General features: G+C 44.2%; 1 protein-coding gene across 1 annotated transcript in view; it reads right to left on the reverse strand.

Moving 5' to 3' along the window:
- Mgat4a (alpha-1,3-mannosyl-glycoprotein 4-beta-N-acetylglucosaminyltransferase A) overlaps nucleotides 1-13,923 on the reverse strand; it is an 89,590-nt gene that overhangs the window by 14,730 nt on the left and 60,937 nt on the right. Inside the window, exons 5-8 of the mRNA XM_028775431.1 lie at nucleotides 11,605-11,651; nucleotides 10,312-10,425; nucleotides 9,690-9,765; nucleotides 1,206-1,320 (exon numbers count right to left, since the gene is read on the reverse strand). Of these exons, the coding sequence (XP_028631264.1) occupies nucleotides 1,206-1,320; nucleotides 9,690-9,765; nucleotides 10,312-10,425; nucleotides 11,605-11,651 (352 nt within the window). The remainder of the gene's footprint in view (nucleotides 1-1,205; nucleotides 1,321-9,689; nucleotides 9,766-10,311; nucleotides 10,426-11,604; nucleotides 11,652-13,923) is intronic.

Below are 13,923 nucleotides of genomic sequence, written 5' to 3' on the forward strand. Positions count from 1 at the left end.
GAGCCTGAGCCTATAGTATCTGGGGGTGGGGGGTGGGTTTAACCTGAGGTCTCACACAGGCTAGACAAGAGACCTAGCACTGGGCTCACCCCAGTTCTTGGATTTGTAAGTCAGGATCTCAGACAGCCCAGCCTGGTCTCCTGGGTTTGAGATCCTCCTGTCTTGGCCTCTCAGATGCAGGCATCACAGCATTTCACACCTGTGCCATCACACTTGGCTTGAGAAGTTATTTTTAAACCCTGTAAATTTCATTCGTTCATTCAACTTCAAACACGTTTTTTTTTTCATTGATTGTTAGGGGCACTGTTCCCTCAAAGGCTTTAAAATAAGCACCCTAAATAGTTCTGAAAGAAACGACTGAACATGAGGTCCTTGCTGCACAAGAGCTGCATGCTGCAGTGCCAATAAGAACCCATTAGGGCTGCGCTCCCGGGATGAACCCAGTGCTGTTAGCATAAGGGAACTGGAGGTGTCAGAGAACAATCAGACATGATCCCAGCTCCATGGCGGCCACTGTGCGGCTCTCTAGAGAATCAGCTGCTGCAAGATATTTGAAAACACTGTGAACCCTGGGTTGTGTTATTTACTGGAAAAACCTGGTTTTAGTTGTAGTGTGATCAGCCTTGGCACACACCTTTAATCCAAGAGCTTTCTGCTTGAATACTGTAAGCAAGATTAAGTAAAGTCAACCCTAGATCAAGAGGCAGAGCAAGCAACCAGTTGACAGGAAGTGAATAGAGGAAAAAGCCATACAGAATAAGGGGAAATCAAGGCAACAGGTAGAGGCACACATAGGAAGAGAGGGACATTGTATTTGAAGGTTTTTTAGAGATGGTGTGAGAAGGAGAGGATTCCTGGTGGGATATTGGCTGAGGAGGAAGGTCAGCTGGGTGCTCTCTCTGCCTATGAGACAGCAGGCTTTCTTCCCAGCATCTGGTTCCTGAGTCTTCATTGGTAACAACGAACAATTGAAATTTTGTTATAAAATAACATGCTACACCTCAGAAGTCAGAGTCTACTGGAGTTCGCAATCACCGGCATAAGGAAATTGATCTAAGCCTAGTTTTCTCAACACTAAGCAATTTCCCTGGGAAAAGGTAACTTTTTGGTTTAATAAAAAAAAAGAAAGAAAGAAAGCAATTGTTTTAAGATTCTGAGACTTAGCTGTTTTATAAAACAGATGAATCATCAAATGTTCTTCTTACCAATGAAGCCAAGCTGGGAAAACTCTAGAATCATCCATTCTTCTGAAGAAAGTTGAAGTGCAAAATTTTTTATGGTATTAAAATAGTTTTGTTTGACAATAATATCATCTTCAAGCTAGAAAAGAAAATTGACCAATCATATTTAAAAGTCAAAAGGAGAAGGAAAGGGATAAATGACCATTATTATGGACAAATACACAAGCGCGCTCCAGAAATCATGAAAACTATGGCTAAAACCAATTAAAATATAAAAACAGATGCTGTCAAAACAAAAGATATACCCTGCAGATCAACTCCCTAGTGTGAGGACAAAAAAAGCCAGCACCTTCCCTCAGCTACCTCCCACCTGACTAGTTGAGAAGAACATGAAAATTGGGCATCTGTCCGTTTCATACCTTCTATGTTGATACAGATGCCTCTGCAAACTTCTGTTTCTGTCTCTCTGTATCTGTCCATCTGTCTCTATCTCTGTCTTCCCTTATCTCTCTGTCTCCCTGTCTCTCTCTCTCTCACACACACACACACACACACATACACACAGACACACACATACACACACTGGGGATAGAACCCAGGGCCTAGCTCAAGCTAGGTAAGGGCTCTACCACTGAGCCACACCCCTAGAAACCCCTTTTATTTTTTTTTAATTTTTATGTGTATGTATGTGTCTCTGCATGAGTTTAAGCGCGTCACGTGTGCAGGAGCCCGTGGATGTGAGAAGGGGCACTGGCTCCCCTGGAACTGGAGTTGCAGGAGTTAAGAGCCACTGTGCGGGGTGGGACCGGCAGCACCTGTCAGTGTTCCTGCAGGCAATCAGCACACTCTTAGTCACTTGCTATACAACCCCCCACCCCACCCCCATGTGTTTTTTTTTTTAACAAAGTATCAAAGAAATTTTACTCAAAGCTAAGTGATACTACTGATCAGAAATTCATTGTCAAGAATGTCAGTGGGCCACATGAGTGAAGAGATTCAAGGCTCTAGTTATTATTGCCTGGGGCTGCCTTTACATGGTACATGAAAAGGAGGAGTCTGATTGCCGAAGGGGAGAAGCAAGGGTAGCTCTCTGTCTTGATTGACAGATTAAGGTCTATAGTCATTTCTCTACTGTGCACGTCCTGTCCAATGATGTGTCTGATTTTGATCACATGCATGCCCAATTACACACAGGCCTCAGATGTGAACAGGGGATTTTCCATAAGAGTTTACTTAATGACACAGTTTCACCTTACTGTATGTGTACCCCATACACAGGTCAGCTCAGACCGACCTCTATGTTATGAGTATGAATGGATAGAATCTGTCAAAGGGGAGAAGAAACTCACTTCACTGTTCCTGTGGGGTGTGCGTACAGCAGGTTGGGGTCCTAGGTTGCTCACAGGTTTTGGGGTAGAGTGATAGCAAAGGAGCTTGTGTGCAAGTATGTGCACATAAGTGCCTCAGGCTGTCCAGTGCATTACTATTAGGAGTGTATGCTCAAACCAAGTAGAGTCCCAGGTCACTAAACTATTCCCTACGCTTGCCTGCATCATTATTGGAATATACAAAGCACTTTGGGACACACTGAGACAAAAAAAAAAAACTTGACACTTGAGTGGAAATCTGAACATCATACTGAATGAGGGAAATGCCTGTGAAAAGTGACAGAGCCCTGGATCACCTACCATGAGAGCATGAGTTGACGCTGGGTAATTCAGCCCTTTAAGAAATGGTTTGACAAGGCCACTGCAAAACATCCCAAGTCACAGGCATAACCCCAGGCTGGTTGGTATTTTCTTTAAGCATAAACCCTTGATGATGCAATTGACCTGGCTTTGCCCCTCTTTTTTTAAATTACCTTGTATTTTTCCAACGCTGGCAAATGAATACAGGGTGGTGTGTGGACTGGCCAGTTGGCCAGTACTTTCCCCTTGGACTTCCTCCTGCCCACAAGCATCCTTTAGAAGCTGGGGATATGCAACCCCCATGTTTGCAACCATGGTGCCACAGCCCTAGGAAGCATCTATGCCGAGTGAGATAAATTCCTTTGATTCCCGGTCTCTGGCCCTGTTTTCCTTGGATTTCCCTAGGTGATCCCTTTCCTTTGCAAACATTTCAAGCCCTCAATCTTAAGGCTTTTGAAGCTAGTGTGGTGTCCAGCCTAATAACTCTGTAGATAGACGGCAATGAACTCACTGAGAGTTGTCTCATGCTGCCAAACTATGAAGACCAGAATATACAGCAACTTTGTTTCCTGAGGAGCAAGCTTTGGGGAAATGGATCATTTTTAGAAAAACATCATTAATCTTTGGAGAGCTGAAAATTTAGACACAGTCTAAATGGCCAACAAACGGTGATGGCGCAGAATTGTGTTTTGAGGCTGTGTGTGTGTGTGTGCGCATGCGAGCATCCCTGTTAGAGATTTAAGACATCAGCAAAACAATGAAATGGCAAACTCCAGACCTTCCTCTATCCCCAGAGATATGGCTTTAAAACCAGATTGTACAGCAGCCAGAGCCCTCCCCTGGGCATGGTTCCCAGGCTCTTGACTTCTCGCTCACCAGAGACACTAATTCCAAGTGTCCAGAGCTGTTAACTTTCTGGCCTGCATTCTGATAGTGTTGTTTCTGTCCTGTTTCAAACATGGCCGGCACCTAGCAGAGGCCAGGAGTGAAGGCCAGGACTTGGTGCCAGCGACAGCAGTGCCACAGGTAAGTGTTGAGGAGCACTCCATCTGAGAAACCCAGAGAGACGCAGGACTCCCACGCACACCCCAGACACAGTGATTTTTGAAGCATGTACAAGACCTGTGTAAGCTCCTCCCAGACAGAAGACCCGGATAAAGGGAAAGGTAGGCATGACTCCCCCTGACGCGTTACCACTAGCTAAGGAGCTACCGGCATTCTCTAGCTGCTGAGAGAGAACATGGCACTGTAATGATGTGACCCTCAGTGAGTCCACTACAGGCCCCACTCCCAAGACCAGTTGGTCAACACAAATCAGATTCAGTGAGTTTACAAAGAAGACTCAGTTGGGGGAAGTGGGGAGGCAAAGGTGGAGAGAGTGGTTATGAGCAAAGGCATGAGGTGGCATGTTCAAAATACATTTCATGAAACTCAAAGAACTAATAAAAATGCTGTTTTTAAACAGGACTCTGGGGCTACTTAGCTGGGTCAGTGGTATAACCCACTTGCCACTCATCCAGAGAAAGAAGGTTCAGTTCCCGGCACCACATAGTGGCTCACATTCATCTATAACTCCAGTTGCAGGGGCCTGCCTGATGCCCTCCTCTGACCTCAGGTGGTACCAGCACATATGCAGTGCATGCACATACATGAATGCACTCATACAAAGAAGAAAATATATACATATATATATATTTTTTTTTTTTTTTAAGTAAAGACCAATATAGATGCAGATGCTTGCAGCCAACCATCAGACTGAGCATGGGAACTCTAATGGAGGAGTTAGGGGGAGGAGTGAAGGAGCTGAAGAGGTTTGCAACCCCATAGGAAGAACAATATCAACCAACCAGACCCCCCAGAGCTTCTAGGAACTAAAGCACCAACCAAAGAGTACACATGGAGGGTCCCATGGCAACAGCTGCATATGTAGCAGAGGATTTCCTTATCTGGCATCAATGGGAGGAGAGGCTCTTGGTCCTGTGGAGGCTCGATGCCTCAGAGTAGGGGAATGATAGGGTGGTGAGATGGGAATGGGTGCGTGGGTAGGGGAGCACCGTCATAGAAACAGGAGAGGAGGCACAGGATAGGGGGTGTGCAGAGGGGAAACTGGGAAAGAGGATAACATATGAAATGTAAATAAAAAAAAATAACCAATTAAAAAAAAAAGTAAAGGGCTCCAGAAGTTCTTGCTTGTGGGGCGGTGAGCTATGAGAAAAAGCCAGGAGTCTGGTCGAATGAGCTTTTGAACCCCAGGGTACCCGCTGGGATGGAAGGCGTTCAAGCTCTTCCTAGGCCTCTGGCTCTCTTAGCTTCAGCCCTCCACAACCCCTCCCACAGAGAGGCCCATGGCCATCGGTCACATAGGAGTACTGCCCCCACATGCAGATGAGGCATCCCCAAGCTCTCAGTCCAAGCCAATAGGGGTTAACTGCCGCCGGACCTTAACTCACCCCAAACTGTACATATAGGCCCAACTCAGAAGTAAAGTATGTGCGAGATTCATCCCATTGTCTGAGAGCTTCTGTCACGGTCCCTCTCCTCCTTGCCAGCCAGCCAGTGCCTCACCAGGGTACTTCAAAGAGCTGTAACACTTTTCAAAGAGATGTAACACTTTTCCCCTCTCCATGGTCGGTCGGTGGCAGAGGCAACAGTGGACTCTCCCTGTCTGCACTCCATCCCTCCAGGGCCTCTCGTGGACAGAGGCAGCAGCCGTTTGCACCCCATCCTCAGCCAAGCCAGAGATCCTCGTGGGACCCCATCTGGAGCCGGACCCCCACTTGCTGACATCATCAGAAGCAGGCCTTCCAGTATACAAGGATGGGGCTGGGACTGGGGGATGGCTATTTTCCCAAATGCCAAAATTCCAACAGTAACAATAACAATGACCCTGTGGTGAGGCGACACAGTAACTCACAAAGAGTGGGCAACTAAAGAAAATGTACACTCGTTAAATAAGGACATCAACAGAGACAGAAATGATGGGGTAGAATCGGACGGAAACTGGAGCTGAAGAATACAAAACCCAAATGAGAAACTTCACAGCAGACCAGGCCAAGCAGAAGAAGAGTCAGCAAAGACAGAGTTTACAAAACTAATGGTGCAGAGGAAAAAAAGGACAAAGGACAATGAAGACAGCCCACAGAGCCTGAAAACACCATGAAGAGAACAGTGTATGCACATTTACTTCAAGAAGGGCAAAGGAGCTACCTGAAGAAATACTGGCTGAAAACTTCCCAAGAATATAAAGGCAAATGAATGTCCAGGTTCAGCAAGCTCAGAGACTTCACTCTGATTAATAGAGAGAACTGCACCAAGGAAAGATAGTACAGTCAAGCTGTCAGCATCCTCAGAGAGAGGAAGGCTACCACAAGCAGAGAGAGGTCACATGCATACATACGCATACATGCACACACGTATGCACATAAATATATACACACTCACACACACATGCTCATGCACGATCACACACACACATGCTCATGCACGATCACACACACACATGCACACACGTATGCACATACATATATGCTAACACAATGCAAACATGCTCATGTACATGTGTACACATGTTCGTGCATGATCTCGCTTTCTCTCTCACATACATATACACACATACACACACATACACACATACACACACACAAGCTCCTAATTGACTATTAGCAGATTTCTCAGCAGAGACATTGCAGGCTGGTGGTGGATTTGAAATTGTAAAATCAAAACAATTATCTACCAAGAATACCATACCTGCCCAGCAGAACTGCCACTTGAAGGTATAAGAGAAATTAAGACTTTCTTATAAGCTCAACATTATTCCTTCTGCCTGACTTGCTGAGGGGAGTCCTTCATCTTAGAGAAAAAGGGTATAAAAACCAATGAAAGACCTTACAAGAATGTAAAATTATCTGGTAAATGAAACATTCGGGCACATATAGAATCCTGTAGTAAGGTAACATTTGTGTGTGAGTCACTTTGGTTTCTGGGTAATGACACCAGGGCCAACAGTCATCAGTAGCCTATACAACAGAAATGTGGGCCTCTGAAATATCTTGTAGATTCTATGTTGTCACTCATGATAAAAGCTCAGTTGCCTGGACCATGTTTGGGCTAAACTATAACTCAAAGTATACAAAACCATTATGTGTTTATATCCATGGATGTGCCGTATGAAAAGAGGCAGGGGACCTAGGGGTGCGGCTCAGCTGACACAGGCTCTCCTAACATGTGATCCCAGCATGTGGGAGGGTCAGGAGTTCAAGGTCAGCCGTGGCTATACAGTGAGTTCATGGTCAGCCTAGAACATGTGAAATACATAAAAAAGTTTATAAAGAGGCAATTTGTGTCAATAACAAGGAAGAGACAGAGAACAGATATAACAAAGGTAATTTCCATGGCTTGAACTGAAGGTAAGAGATTAGTGTTAGATCAACTGTACTTACTAGGTTTCAAGTAACTACAAAGAAAATCAAAGTACACGAGTATTAAAAAAATCAGTAGAAACTAAGTATGTTTCTGTAAGTATGTGAGCAAAACTTTAGTTATGAGTAACAAAGGAGAAGAAAGGACTCAAAATTATATAGGAGAGGACATAAAAACTCATGTCACAGAGTAAAAACATTTATAATTATGAGAGGCTGCCACAGGTATGTGCCAGTGATCTGAATTAGCGTAGAAGAAAAAATACATTCCTAGAAAGATGCAGCTCACCTAGACTGAAGTACAGACAAATAAGTTTACACATGGCTACAACAACTAAGAAAATAGGGGCTGGAGAGATGGCTCAGTAGCCCAGAGCACTGGCTGCTCTTCCTGAGGTCCTGAGTTCAATTCCCAGCAACCACATGGTAGCTCACAACCATCTGTAATGGGATCCTATGCTCTCTTCTGGTGTGTCTGAAGACAGCAACAGTGTACTCATATACATAAATAGAATAAAAACATCTAAGAAAATAAAAGCAAAAAGAAAAGCAAAATAAAACAAACAACAACAAAACTTCTTGAAGGTCTGGGGATGTAGCTTTGGTTGGTAGAACGCTTATCTGGCAAGCATGGAACCCTGGATTTTATCCCCAGCACCACATAAAACTATGTAGCAGTAAACGCCCATAATGCCAACACTCAGAATGTGGAGAAAGAAGGATTTGGGTTCCAGATCATTCTTGGCTATCTGCTAAGCTCAGGGCCAGCCTCGGCCACATAAGACACTGTCTAGGATGATGACACCAACAAAACCCTCCATGACTTCCTTACAAGCTGAGTAGAAAGTCCATGACCAGAGAAATTCACTGAAGAATTTTGAGTAACATTAAAGATTTAACTGATTTTTTTTTCTCAGTCTCCCAAGAAGATGACACAGAGAGAATTCCTTCACACACAGTCTGTGAGGCCAGCATTCCCCTGAGGTGAAAATCCAAAGCTTCCCTCTGCTCACCAATAGGCAGGGCTGCCCACTAACTGTCAGCAGAACACTGGAAACCCCCGTTGCAGCCATCAGACATCCAACAGTTAAAAGTATCTAAGGACATTGAATTTGCCATCTAACTGTGTTGCATCTTACACACACACACACACACACACACACACACACACACACACTGTGTAAGTGCACTCAGCCCAGGCTCCCCTGGACCTTGTCATAGTCCAGGTTGACTTCAAATTACAGATCCTCTTGCCTCCTAATATTGGGACAGTAAATTTGTGTCACTACGTTCAGGTAAATTTGTAAAACATGATGCTAGTGTCACTTCCCTGTGACAGGCCTTATGTAACTCCACATAAAAACCACTATAGATAATAAATGATTTCAGCAAAATTACAAGATAAAAAAAAAATCAACACATCATCCCTTCTACTCAGTAACAATAACCAATGCCCCAACTCAAATTTCGTTTTATCTTAAGGTGGCCAATGGTGGCACAAGCCTTTAATCCCAGCACTTGGGAGGCAGAGGCACGCAGATCTCTGAGTTCAAGGACAGCCTGGTCTACAGAGTGAGTTCCAGGACAGCCAGAGAGCTACACAAAGAAACCCTGCCTTGAAAAAACAAAACACTCCCCTCCCCCCGCCAAAGAATAAAAGCAAAACTCAAAACCAAAAAAATCATTTTAATCTCATTCAGGAGACTGCTTAAAAGGCTAAAATCCTTAACAATAACTTAAGGAAGTGACAGACTTATCCCACAAGCGCTGCGTGCTTATAACCCCAGAAGTGGGGCAACCCCAGGTTTGAGGCCAGCCTGCTGTACGAGCTCAGCTACCTGAATTTAAGCACTATCAGCCATGTCAACAACCCAGTTAGGGCAGGAGGAACTGTGTGGCTTGCTAGCCAGCCATGCTAGCTGAGCTGACAAGTTCCAGGTTCTGTGAGAGACTTGGCCTCAAAAAATAAGGTAAAGATTAATTGAGGAAGACCCCAACATTGACCTCCGGCTCCTAAAGTAAGCACACACATGTACCGTACACATACATATGACCTATACACACTCACACATACAAGAGGCTTTCAGGCCAGAAGAGATGCTCTCTAATCTACCTTCCCATCTTCCATGTCCATGTGAACATTTTAACATACACCTCTGAACCCAAACATTGCTAAACTATATACAGAATGCCAAATCTATTCTGAGCGATATATGCCTGACTTTTACATTTGAAATGTTCTATAAGCGAAGTACGTTTCTTTTTCTATTTTAATAAATGTATTTTACTTAAAAAAAAAAAAAGAAAGAAAAAGAAAGAAAAGAAAGAATTAATACCACCAAACAAAAAAGCTGAGCAAGACAAAAGAAACCGCAAACACCCTGTAAAAACCTAACTCTGACCTGAATGTAGTAGACGCCCTTCTCCTGAGCATACATCATCAGAAAACAATAATCCAGATTCTGCTTGGTTCTCCATCTGAAATAAACAGCATCAGAGAATACATTAGGACTCAGACGCAAAGTCAACAAACTCAGATCATACGCCTGAACTTCGTGTCTACTGTAACACACCCAGATAAACTCAGACACACATGAGAGACGGTCAGAGAGTGGCTTCCTCCAGTGCAGCCTTTATTACTGTGCATCTTAAGAAGACTAACCCTCCAGATACCTCGTGCACAGAGGCTCTCCACTGAAGGAAATTTGGTCAACCCTTCACACACATCCCCTTCTAGAGACAGAGCAGCATAAACGACGCTAACACACCCAGCAGTGAGCACACTTGCAGCGGTGCTGATGAATGAAGCCATGGCTCCGTGCATAACACTCTGCTAAGCTACAATCCAGCATCTTCCAGACTGCCTCATCCCACAAGCCTTTTTCTTCAGTAGTATCGGTAGTATCTTAACGTCTCCTTGAATTAGAGCTTGGCCAAGTCTGCCTTAGGAGCATGAGGCTGGTCTCTAGAGTGATGAACGGAATACTGCTACAATTGATAATTCGTATTGAATGCCGTCCTCACCTTACTCTTTCCTTGGAGTCTCCGAACGTCTCCTTCAGGTTTGTCAAGTCTGGGTAATAGCTTTCAGGAGGAGAGATTATTTCCAGCAGGCCAGAACTAATTTCTCTAGAAAACCTACGAAGACAAAGGTTAGCTGTTATTATGTTAGCTAGCTCTGTGGGATATCACTTGCCTCAATGCTTAATTTACTGATTTAACATGTAGCAGAAATCCTAGGTAAACTGCAGGTAGTGCCATCTTACAAGCAATCAATTTCCAAACTTAAGCAAATCAAGGTCCCACAGAAAGCAGGGAACTGGAGGGGTAAAAAAAGCAAACAAACGAATCTGTATGCTTACCCAAAATATATTATTTATGAAAAATCACAGTTCTTGGGTTTTTCTGGGCTGGTGAGATGGTTCAGTCACTAAAGGTGACTGCCCCCAAGCCTGGTGGATAGACTGAGTTCAATGCCCAGAAGCCACACTGTAGAACTAGAGACTTAGCAAATGTGTCTCAGAACTTCACATGCACGCCTTGGCACATGTGTGCATATACTAACAAAGGAATGAATGTGAGTTCTTCAAATTTAAAAACACAAAGCTCTTCAGTATTCAGGAAGCTTCAGTTGTAGGCTGCAGGCTCTGTGTCATTCCAATTCAGGGTTTTTAAGCTGAGGGCAACTTGATCCCTCCTGGGTATATTCAGTGGGACCTGGAGACATTTTGGTTGTCACAACTAGTGACAGTTCTACTGGCATCTAATGAGCAGATGCCAAGGGTCCTGACAAACGTCCTATTATGCCAAGAGCCTACAACCAAAAATCACCTAGGCCGATCACTGGTGCCTGGGCTGAGAAAGCCTTTCTGAGGCTCTCAAGTCCATTTTCACTAACTAAATGTAGTTTCTTTCATGTTCCACATCTTGTCTCATTCTTGCAAACCTTCACTCAGAGCTCGTGTCATGCTCTTACTTCCAGCTTTATTTTCCCTGCACATCAATGGAGCCTGTAGAACTAACTGCCCCTGAGGCCCATGGGGAGGGGAACGAGTCATTATCACCCTGCTTTAAGGAGCCTCCACCAGCCTGTCTCTGCAGACTGCCAAGAGTGTATGTAGCGCCTGAGGACATTTTAAACACATGATAACTTGACCCTGAGTATACACAGCATCTTTTTAAATCTCCAGCTTCCATATTTTGATTGACAAGGAGAAATTATTTTATGTGTGGAGCTAGCAAATAACTATGGCTTCTAACTAAGACAAAGATAATAGTCATGAAAACAGTTTCATTTCTGTACTTCAGAAAACTTACTCTTTCTCCAGGTTGGCAACAACGCTGTGAACATAATCAAGATCTGTCTGGGAAAGAGAGAAAAGGTATGGTTTTTATTTCACTTTGCAAAAGATTTTTATTTTATGTGTGTTAGCCCGCCTGTATATATGTATATGTACTGTGTATGGGTGTGTATGAGTGTGTATGGGTGTGTGTGTGTGTGTGTAATACACATGCATGTTACTCTTGGAGGCCAGAAGAGGGCATCGGATCCCCTGAAATTGGAGTGACAGATGCTTATAAGCCATGGAGCGAGTGCTGGGAGCTGAACTTGGATCCTCAGGAAGAGCAGCCAGTGCTCTTAACTGCTGAGCCATTTCTTCAGCCCCTTCAACTTCTAACCCCAGACTCAAAGTGGGCCAAATGATGGATCACACACAGGAAACACCATGTGAACTATTTAGATACTTGCTCTATGGAACAGCACCTCTTAGATATTATTACAGTAAGCAAACATGTACATTTTATTATTTGATTTACTAGAAAAAGTGAACACGAAGCAATTCATGCTCTCCCGAAGCATGTGAGCCTGAAGCGTGCATGTGCACAGTGGGGAAGCAGCCTGCTGTGAGACTTGCAACCATGAAACCAGAACTGAGACTTGGGATTCACCTCTGCAGCTATACCTGGGTTGCTTCTCTGACCTTTTATGTTCTCTTCTATTAAGAAGAGAGAGAGGCGAGAGGGAAGACACCTCAGGGACTATATTAAATAAACCTATATAATGAAAAGTAGCACCATACTATATTATTATATTGATAATGAGAACTCAGATCAGGAAGATGATAACCACAATTTGAAATAAAGGGTATGTTTCAATTATAAGCAATTAAAAATCTAGGCTGGGAATGTAGCTCAGTGGTAGAGCCTTTGCCTTACATGAACCAAGCCCTAGGTTTGATCTGCAGTACCACCAAACACACACACACACACACACACATACACACACACACACACACACACACACACGAACACACAAACACACACACAGACACATACACACCAAAACAGCTAAAGTCCAATATGATTGTCTTAGTCAGGGTTACTATTGCTGTGATGAAACACCACAACCAAAAGCAAACCAAGGAGGAAAGGGTTAATTCAGCTTACACTTCCAGGTCACAGTCCATCACTGAAGGAAGTCAGGGCAGGAAGTCAAACAGGGCTGGAACCTGGAGGCAGGAGCTGATGCAGAGGCCATGGATGGGTGCTGCTTACTGGCTTGCTCCTCCTGGCTTGCCCAGCCTTCTCCCTTATATAATCCAGGATCTCCTGCCCAGGAGTGGCCCCACCCACAATGGGTTGAGTCCTCCTGTACTGATCGCTAAAATGCCCTATAGACTTGCCTACAGTCTGGTCTTATTGAGGGCCCCTCCTCTCCAGTGACTCTAGCTTGGGTCAAGTTGACATAAAACTAGCCAACACAATTCTCTATCCACTTGAAACTCAGTGACAACTTAAATATTATCAACTACTAAGCACAGGAGCACAGACCAAACCCCTTTCCTCTCCCCTCAGATGAGCCCAACTGCCAGTGATCCATTATTAAATAACCACCCACATGCTTGACTGAAGAGTATCTGAGGCTATGATTTTGGAGACTGTAACCAACCATAGTTTACATAGACCACAGTACGCTCAGAAACATCCTGAAACTCAGTTTGATGGATACTTGATAACTATGGTGATAGGGCTATCTAACACAAAGGAATACCAAGAGGCAAAGCCTGCCCTGTGTTCCTGGCAGGCTGATCTGAAGCCGAGAGCCAGCAAGAATTTCCTGTGAACACAGGTCTGTTCCATGCACTTTAAGCCAGTTTATGAGCAATATAAAACACAACCGTACAGAACACCTCCCATCACCCTTACCTATTATCGTATCTAGAGAAAATTTGTTTAAACAACTGTGACTAGTATCTTTTGGGATGGAGAGTTGAACCCTTCTGGTATCTACTGGAGATGGGGGCTGTGTGGAACTCCTCTGAAGAAAGCTCAACCCATGAGCAGTCTGAAAGCACTGGGCCACATTAGCCAGGTCTTTACAGTAGGACTCCTGGCCCCTCCCTCTGTGGCTAGGGTCATACGGCTGGCCACTCAGAGCTGCTCACTGAGTTGAGCATTTTGCCTAAGACATTTTAAACAGCACATCTGTAATAAAAGAAGCGTAACCATTCATCTGTGAACTGAAAAGTGGGATATGCATATCCCAGGAACTGGGGTGCTGGAACAGTGGAGAATTAAATAGGCATAAGAGGCAAAGAAGGGCTGGCGAGGGCTTAGTCAATAAGCACAAGGACC

The sequence above is a fragment of the Grammomys surdaster genome, unplaced genomic scaffold (assembly GCF_004785775.1).
Source record: "Grammomys surdaster isolate TR1022 unplaced genomic scaffold, NIH_TR_1.0 255, whole genome shotgun sequence".
Taxonomy (NCBI): Eukaryota; Metazoa; Chordata; class Mammalia; order Rodentia; family Muridae; genus Grammomys; species Grammomys surdaster.